The sequence below is a fragment of the Tachypleus tridentatus genome, chromosome 9 (genome assembly GCF_004210375.1).
Source record: "Tachypleus tridentatus isolate NWPU-2018 chromosome 9, ASM421037v1, whole genome shotgun sequence".
NCBI classification, from domain to species: Eukaryota; Metazoa; Arthropoda; class Merostomata; order Xiphosura; family Limulidae; genus Tachypleus; species Tachypleus tridentatus.
Genome location: NC_134833.1, coordinates 73,841,755 through 73,852,099, shown reverse-complemented (window position 1 = coordinate 73,852,099; position 10,345 = coordinate 73,841,755). Strand labels below are relative to the sequence as shown.

The 10,345-nt window shown below is 29.1% G+C and overlaps 1 protein-coding gene across 1 annotated transcript; it reads left to right on the top strand.

Moving 5' to 3' along the window:
* The first annotated feature begins 3,278 nt into the window (after positions 1-3,278).
* Positions 3,279-10,336, top strand: LOC143227142 (ras-related and estrogen-regulated growth inhibitor-like). Its single transcript, XM_076458647.1, has 4 exons — positions 3,279-3,366; positions 3,520-3,576; positions 5,592-5,668; positions 7,567-10,336. The coding sequence occupies exons 3-4, from the start codon at positions 5,615-5,617 to the stop codon at positions 8,002-8,004; spliced, it is 492 nt and encodes a 163-aa protein (XP_076314762.1). The 5' UTR covers positions 3,279-3,366; positions 3,520-3,576; positions 5,592-5,614; the 3' UTR covers positions 8,005-10,336.
* Positions 10,337-10,345: the final 9 nt, after the last annotated feature.

The window sequence follows — 10,345 nt, the reverse complement described above, 5'->3', positions numbered from 1 at the left end:
TCAAGGGACGCTACTAAAACTGGCCAGTTCAATAATATATGTATTACGGAAACTAAAAATAAATACTTATTACAAATACTCTCCTCGAACTTTTCAGTCACAGGTTAACACAAAAAAGTAGACTTAATGGTTATTTTTTAACCATCAAGGTTTGAAATATAAATTCAGTCTAATGGAAGTTCACTTGTATGACTTTGAAAATAATTCTCATATTGTTTGTTTCAAAATTTCAAAGACTACCTGCGCTTACTTTGTTTGTTTTTGTTATTGTGAAATAATATAGACTAAAGGGAAGACATCTAATGAGCGGCATCCTTCGAGGTACTGTTGTGTGATCGAATAATGTGATTTGTTCGTCACTTTTGTAGCATATCAACATCTGTAAAGTGTGAAGTGCGTTTTATGTTGTTGTTGTTTTTTTCGACAACGAGTCGCAAACTATAACTCTCCTACCCTCAGTCTGTGCTTGCTAAGAAGTAGGCTACGCCCGACCTCGTTCTCAGTTTCTCTTGAAATTAAAGGCTTAAAGTATAAGCAAAGAAAATCATTCTACTAATTTATTTATATTGCTTTGTAAGACACTGAATGTCTTGGATGCCTTACAGGTATTTAAGTATTATATATTTATGTTGTATGAATAAAAAAATCGATATTTCAATAACACATGGCAATTAGTTCAAACTTTCCTGATCACTGTATGCTCCTGACAACTCCATCGCTGATATTCAGTTCTCGCACTGGCAATTAAAAGTGGATTTACATCTTAATATTAATTATAATATATCGACATAATACTTGGGCATAATTTGATATAAATTTTAATATTTATTATAAGTATATCAACATTATACATGGTCAAAATTTCATTTACATCTTGATATTGATTATAAATATGTCGACACAATACATTATAACAATTAAAAAGTAATGTCTATTTTAGTTAACTTCTAGGGATTTAGGGCACATGATTTTACGGTATTTGGCAGCCATATTTATCTAATTAAGGAATAGGTTTTATTTATCAAGATATTAAGTTTTTTTTCGCATTTGATATTCTCAACGTTAGAGAAACCGTAAATTACACGTAACCTAAATGATCTCGACAGAAACCCCAAGGTTTAGTATACACGCCAATAATTTGAAATTTCACCTACTGCTAAAATGTTATTAATAAATTTCTTTAGAAATCAGTGAACTCCTGTTTATTGTTTTTGTTAGACCTACAGTTACTGAAGCATTGTTTTCAGTTACGTCACACAAACTGTGAGAAGGTTTGTGTTGAAGATGTTCAAAGACTTTCGAAAAATAAATTTGTTGTAAATATTATTATTGTTGAGCTGTAATCTTTTTTGGAGAAGAATGTCTCTAATTAAATCTAAAACAAAATTATCAAAACTGATCCATGGGTTTTACTATCTACAAACGTCGAAGAAATTTCTACTTTAACATTTGTCATTCACAAAGAATTGTTTAACAGAAATGCAAAAAAAGATTCGAGATGCAAATGTGTTCCTTTTTCTATGCTGTTGTGCGAATAATAAATTGCATTATATATATATGTGTGTGTGTGTGTGTTTATGTAGATATATGTAATAACCCGATATATAAAAATTGAAGATAGATACAATCAGTTGTAGCTGTACAAATAGAACTGTTTATTTTTTGAGGAAAAATGTGTGTTAATCAGGAGATTTTCCATCTATGTCTGATCAGTATCAAATTTCTGAGTTATCCACGATTTTTTTTCTCAAATTCCTTTTATGAATTTTTTTATGAGACAGTATCTACTAGTACCTCAACAGCTCATGTATTTCTTTTTCTACGTTTGCGCTCTTATATATTCAGATCATAGTTTTAACAAAATTCTCAGGATTCGTGTGTTGTTTAACTTCACTGTTGTAATGTCTATTACAGTAATTTAAGAACTATCGAACAATACTGATTAACATTAGCATGTCTTTAAGAGCTAAGGAGGCAATTTTTCACATATTTATGTTTAATTACGTTCTTACACTGATTTATATGTGTGTGTGTGTGTGTGTGGGTTTAAACACTGTTAAGTATTATAATTTATCTCGGACAAGTCTCCAATTTATTATGTTACGTACCTCATGTTCAAATAGCTGGAAATTCGAATTCGAATTTAGAAGTTAATTAAATATTAATATGTATTCAATTTATATATGCCAACAAGATTCGTACACACAATTTTCTTTCATAACACAAATATGTTTTAATATACAATTTTGTTTTTGTTTATTTAGAATTAACCACAAAGCTACACAATGTGAGCTGCCCACTACGGTTATCGAAACCCGGTTTGTAGAGACATACCGCTTTATTATACAAACAATACTACAATTTATAATAATGGTTATTACAAATAATTATTTATATACAACAATTTTACAAACAACAATATTAAATCTTCTATCAGATCTGGAATTGAATATTTTATCGACAGCCCAGGTATACGAGGAGTGAATTAATTTTATGTTGTACACAGATAGATTAACTTCACTTGACGGGAATGCTAACTTGCTCTATTCTTGTTTGGCCTAACGCGGGTTATAAGCTCATTGTTCACTGAGGAAGATAAACATCTAATGCCCTGGTAAAAGTACTAACGTCCGATGTTCATTTTCTGAAGATTGTAATGTTCGAAATCTATAAACGTTCCATGTCAAATATCGGTAGTTTTCCAATTAATAGGCATTTTTCATAATTATAGCTTCCGAAGCATATCGAATATTAACTGTAGCAAACTAATGATACTATGCGGTTGCGGTAGTTAGCTTTTATACTCATTAGAATTTCTCGAAAATTCACTTGGCAACAATATTCGAAGATACGCTAGTTCTGTCGTCAAACATATATTGTTGATTCCTACACTCGAGAATCTTCCGCAAATTCAGAAAACAGACGGAACTTGCGCAATACACATTTAACAATATAAGTTACACACATTAAACTGAAACAAACGTAGATATTAAAATAAATGTATAACAATAAATCTGTTACGATATATAAAATTGAGAGAGCAATAATCTAAGTTTTTCAATGCTTTCACGCTTCTGAAAACTATTTCTACGTATGCTTTCTATTGATCACAATATATAGATAAGTTTAAATATCTCAGGTATGTATGGCTTAAAGTAAGACAAAGTTCATATTGTTAACCAATGGCACAACATCGTGTAATCAATTGTTCTCAACAGCGTCGTGACCTCTTGGTTGAAAACAAAAGCACATCTGTGAGCAAAGCGGCAATCTATCAAAGCCAGATAATCAAGTATTTATGTTTTACTACAATAAACACAAAGTACAGGATGTTTTTATGAACACCGATATGATGATATAAAACTGGTGAGGAAAAATTTGCACTTTTTATAAATCATTCGGAGTATTTGTAAGATCAATTTATAATAACAAAACTTTATTAAAATCAAAGCAACTTTTAATATATTTAGATTGTAAAATCATTTTATTTTTAACGCTGTTGTTACTTTTCCTCCTAAGCTCTGATTGTTCGTTTTTTGACACAACGGTACATTGGTGAATATCGCTCTAATTCAGGTACGTATACTTTGTCTCTGTAATCATATTTGTTTGTAACGTTAATCTACATACACTGAAGTGAAAAAAACGCTCAAACTGGAAAAAACTAACATAAAAAACATTGTTAATTACGACTAAAAGATGTGTTAAAATAGTATTTAACTGCACATAGACGTTTTCACCTCACATTTTTGTTGTAAATGTAAGTTATAAGTATGTTGTAAGTATCTGAAAATCACATTTATTTTTGTTTCTTTTTCTGTTTCAAAAATATGTAACTTTTTCTAATATACCTGATCTTAAGTAAAATTTATTACTATTTATGTATTTTATTACCGTCTAATTTATATGTATTTTTTTCGCAAACGTTTAGTTCAGACAAACATATCTCGTATTCAAGTATACAAACACGTGATGTAACGTGCTTAATATTTTAAACCAATTAACGGTTGCCCTCGTATGAAAAAGTTAACTAACAATTAACGTCCTCTGAAGGAATGATAGAAATACGTCTTTAAACAAAGCAGTGAAGTTTATAACGCTTAAGGTGTATGTATAACTTCCTACAAAACTTAAAGCCTATAAACAAAAATGTTTTTAAACAAAGTAATAAACCATGTGACCCAATATTAATATTAAAACCTATCTTCTGAGTTACTAATTGTTAAATTATTTGTTCTATTAACCTTCCTAATTTAGAATAGAAAAAAACCAACAAATTGTGCATTGCAAATGTATGAAAATCAATATCGTACCACATGATAACATTTTTATTAACAATCGTTGGGTTACACGTGAGTTACGTGAGCATCAAAGTTCAGTGCACTTGTAGATTCGTTTTAAATGAATCGACAATTAAGTCAAGATCCGTCAGGATACGTCTATAAAATATATCTTGGCTGCAGTTGCGTAGATATACTTGGCACTGAGGTGACATTCTGGAGTAATTACATGTTACGTATAGTCATCGTTCAACTCAACGCAAAATTTGTCTTCTCAGTTTGACTTAAAGGGGACAGTTGTGTGAACATTTTTATTCCGTTCCATTCTGTTACAATTTATTTTTGTATTGTTATTTTGCTTTAGAAGGTGGAGTTTCAGAATATTAGAACATCGATTGAATAAACATTTTTATCGTTTCTGACAATAATTGCAAATATTATTATTGTTAAGGTTTTCAAAGCAATAATTATTTTAATATCAAGCAGTTAATAACTTGGCTGCTTTGTGTTTTGATAGTGTTAACTTGCAGGTGTGAGTTTTCATTGAAAGTCTTTGTTGTATGAACTTCACAGTTTGCTTGTTTTCTAAGCAGTATTATCCCATGGGCGAGTAAAGCTGTTTTGTCATTAACATGTAAAAAATAAAGGTCTTAGCCAATTATGAAACTTTAGTTTGAGCGTAAATGAAATTCATTTCTCTACAAGTGAGTGAAATATTATATTGAATGAGGTCCATGTATTTATAAATTTTATTAAATTTTACTTCTGCTTCATCATATGAGTATTTACCTTACCATCATCGCCAAAAAACACCAATTTTAATTTTACTATTGCCAAGACATTATTCAAATGTGCTTATAGTTTTTATTACTTCAATGTGATTTTTAGTTTAAAAAATAGACAACACACAGTAATAAGTAAAGAATAATGCTGTAAGTCCTCGGAAATAGTTATAATTATCACTTTAATAGTATACTGAAAACATTGTAACGGAACTGTTTTCACTGAAACGATTTTTGATATTTTTCTTTGTTTTCAAAAATTAATAAAAACATTTTCAAGTATTTTATTACAGAGCTTAATATAAACATGTAACAAGAAAATTATAACATGAAATGGAAGAACATATACTTAACAAAAGGTGAATAAGTTAATATCACGCTTAAAACATTCAGAGTCTGTCTAGTATATATACATTTTGATATATGTATATGCAAATGAAATGTGTTTAGAAATTTAAGCTTAATTTTCCAAAATAAGTAGTAAAAACAAAGCTTACTTATGCAAGTCTTTATTCGTTGTATTATCTAGATTGGTTGTACAAGCACAGGGTTATGTGTGATGACGGTCTACGCGAAGTCGAGATTTTAGATATTTCTCGCTGGCCGGTACGTATTTCTTTCTTTTTTTATAATACTTTTCTTAATACACTACACATTCTTATATTTAGAAATATGATAATATTTATGTTTGGTGTTTATTCACTTCATTTACCTTAAACTACTAATTCAGGGCAGTTGCTATTTTTCTCCAATTCCAACTCTTCAAATAATTTTTTTCTTCGCTTTTCTTATTATCCTATAGAGAAAATAATTTATACTTGACTATGATTATAAGCGTCTAAGTTTATCCGAAAATTATTAGAAATATAGAAAATAGCAAACAAACTATTTTTATGCATTGGGTACTTAGTTAAAAATGTTAAGCTCAAATAATTGTCTCTCAAAATTTGGATTATAATGTCAGATTCAAGGATTTGATTATATTATCTTATCATGATGAGAGAAAAACTTAAACATTTATATACGTATACAGAACATAAAATAACTGATTTTATAAGGAATAAAAATACTGATTCTTAAATACTAACTAGTATTTTGGAAATGGCTCTAGGATTGATTTGTGGTGAGAGAATTTTAAATGTAGAGAACACATTCCAAGTTAAGACTTGAATACATAAATTATGTTTTTACTCGATATGTGTATATTCTGGTAATAGAACCGTTGAAAACAGTTTTATTTTTAGAACTTTAAATCTTCTACCATAGTGTTGAACATTGATATATTTCTACATATAACAATCTTTTTAAAGGTTTTATTAAGCAATTATTCAATTTCAGGATTCTCTATAAATCCTTTCGTAAACTTTATAATTTGATGAAATATAAAATAATGATATATTATTTATTTACTTTAAACTTTAGGAAATGAGTTCTTTTGTGCATCTTCTCTTGGGTTTCATAGTTTACTTTATTTCTAAAAATCCCTTCTTAACCAGGGAATTCTCAAATTGAACTTTATATTTATTATTAAACTTTAGGTTCGATATTCTCAATACAAGATGAAACATTAGCTTAGCCACTTGTTTTAAATATAAAATAATTTTATGTGGATACTTGTTTTAAGTAAAAAATCTTCAGCTTGTGTATTTGCATTAAAGAATGCAATTAATGTTTAACTCAGATTCTTCGCTTTAACAATGAATATTATTTTATTACTACTTTTGATATACTTTAACTATCAGTGGCTCGGCAGTGTGAGAGATAATAGTGCTATAATTGTGTTTCGATACCCATGGTTGGCACAACACAGATAACACATTGTATAGTTTTGTGCTTAACAATAAATTAAATAAATATATATAGTTCATTATATCAGACATGGAATTAAAACACTGGAACTCAGCAACACATGCCTGTATCTTACCAAATAATAGTACAGGTTTTGTAAAAATGGCATTATTATTAAGAGATCGTTATTATTACAGACATACTTTTGTTCTTGACTCAAATTAAAGAACACAGTTTGTAGATCCAATGGAAATGCATGAAGAACCTAGATTTTTTGTTATATTTAAATTTGTTATCAGTTTGTAGTTAATTTCTTGAATCCACAAAAGGACTTTGTACCTTATTTTATATCTCCTGGGGGATCAACAACAACTTTTTTTAGGTACAACAATAAATTCCGAAACTATTTCCGCTGTAGACAAAATATAAATAGCCTATTGTGTAGTTTTACTCTGAAAACAGAAACAACATACCTTACCTTACATAGCATCAAAATATGATTAATTGATAATTGAATTAAATGTTAATTTGGAATGTATGTGTGGAATTTGTTTTCCAGATATTTAAAAAATCTCAAACGTACAATTACGAATCCAAAAAATGTAAATTATTTTTCATTTAGAAATAATTTTAGGTTTCCATATGTTCGACTGTGTTCATAAATTTGAAACAAAATTGAAAAAGTATTTAGACTACTAATTTCCTTTTTAATCCAGGACGACTGTCTCCCAACCGATAGAATCCAATGGGCAGATGCCTGTGTAGTTATTTATAGTATCTGTGACAGGGAAAGTTTCATCAGAGCACATGATTATCTAAATGTAATTCATCGTCTCAAAGCGCCCAGTTACATTCCTGTTGTGTTGCTAGGTAATAAAAGAGATTTGGAGCATGCCCGACAGGTGTCGTTTCGGGAGGGAAACGAGATTTCAATTCAATGTGGTTGTGATTTTGATGAAGTATCTGCAGCGGATAACTACGCCGAAGTTAACAATGCTTTTTGCAACCTTATTCGCCAAGTAAGAATTTCTCAACTTCAACAGTGTCTTCCTAGACAAAGAAAGCGAAGCATCATACCTGTCTCGAAGATGCTTAGTGCCGTGTTTGGGAAGAAGGACACGAGGAAAAATAAGCAACCATCTTGTTCACTGTAATAATAATTCAAAAACTCTAACAATGAGCGCATAAAACACTTCACTCGTCACGACATATTCCTAGATGTTAAGGCCATGTCATAATTTAGGAGACACATGGTGTCACGTTTCATTTTGTGGACTCTAAAGCAATATAATTTTCATATAAGAACCGCAAGTATTATATTCTTCTAAATGTGGAGTGTTTGCAGTGAAACAACTTTAGATATTCCTTTAGTCTCACATGACATTCAGGTCATGTTTAAACTTGAAGATATAGATAACTGTTTTCAAAGCAATCTTTTTATTGCTCCAATAATATGAGAATTGTTGTTATTAATTTTGATGTATTATTATTATTGAGAGATATGTTTGCTACTTATAGAAGTAAAAGTTAAGTGTAACTTGTGATTAGAAACTGATAAAAATATATTACGCTTTCGCAACAAACACAAACAATAACCTTGACAAAATTTAACAAATTGATATTTTCTACATAGCAAGAATCGCCCACGTAAATATGATATTCACTTCTATTCTAACTCACTTCTCAGAGAGATCGTTACCCTACTAGCTTGAAAACTGACAAACATTTATTTAATTTTGATAGAAGCACCTTTTCTAGTTGATGTTAAACTATTCATTCATATGGCATTTGCACAGTTAAGACATTTAAACGAATATAACGTGATACATTATAGCTTCATCCAGTCATTCTTAACTGAATTATAGCCATGGACGAGAAAAACAATATTCACAGTGCTGGAAGAAAATCGTTCAAGATAAACAAAATAATAAAGTTTCACTGTATAAAATACGTATCAGTGTGTGATATAAAGCCGAAACATACTTTAAGAGAAATATTTTTGTCCTTAGAATTGCAGTCAGTAAACAACGCAAAAATAGATAAAGCTATATAAGAAAATTTGTTTTCTTAAATAAAAATGGGAATGTATTCGTATTTAGATAAGAATGACATTAGATCCCGTGAAGACAAATTAGCTAATGAGCGTACTGTGAAATAACAACATTATTATGAAATGAAAGGGGTATAACAGAAAATATGTTCCTTACTGATAACCTAAAGACGTAGCTCTGTCTTTCTATTCATTGAGCTGATTGAAGTAATTGATGCTGTACATGTAAAATAGCCAGAATTTAGATTGCATGACAATATTCACTATTTCATCCTATTTTAATTATTATCTTCCAGTCATATGAACTCTTATTTTGAAACATATTGGTAAAATATGAAACAAATTGTTGAAAGCATGATTTAAAAATACAAGTATCTTTTCACCCCTTCACTTAAGTTTTGACGAGTAGGTTATGAGTTAGTTTTTTCTCTTTTTTTATTCTATTAAACATTCTATTTTTCAAGTACATATTCATTATTTTTATGTCAAAAATAACACTTAGAATATAAAAACTTTTATCTTACTTTTTAGGCATTTTGTAACTCTTGGCTAGACACCAAATAATAAGGACTGTTTTATTTAAAAGTGAAGAGACTTTTGTAAGAAAATACCTGTCAAAGTTGCTTATTTTTGATATATTTCAAGAAAAAGATTAGATACAAAGTGAACAATACAGTTTCAAAATTGTAAAGGCAGCCTATTTTACCATTTCAAAATCTACAAGTTCACCTGTATATATTATATCTTTCCAAATTATAATATGAATATAAGAATATATTTCTCTAGAATATCCTTCAATCAAATGAAAATTATTATTTTATGTTATAATTTTCTTACATCTTATTTATTCTATAAAAAAGAGAAACTATGATAATAAAATATTTATTTTACGAAGAATTACAGTAAACACTTTCTGTATGATATCCAGGAGTAATGTTTTCCTCTGTACTATCTTCAAAATTCAATTATATTGTATTTATTATATATCAACTCTAATGTGTAAATATAATCAGCAATCTTTTTTTTACTAAGTTTCAAGGTAGTGATTCAAGTTAAGTAATATTATTATTTTTATTAGCTTAAATGTGTGTTTTGTGTGTTTTTTTTTCTTATAGCAAAGCCACATCGGGTTATCTGTTCAGCCCACCGAGGGGAATCGAATCCCTGATTTTAGTATTGTAAATCCGGAGACATACCGCTGTACTAGCGGGGGGCTATTAGTTTAAAACTGAATCAAAATGAAAATATTTCGTTAGGAACCTGCACATACATTTTAAGGTTTTTTTATGGTGCAAAACACTTTTCTTCTCTTTACATTATTTTTTATGGATGTTTTATCATTACTTTCGTTCATTATTAAACTTCATTCATAAATGATATTTAATACATATCACTAAGTAACATTAGCCAAATCGCTAAGTGCTTAGAAGTATCGGTTTTCTTAT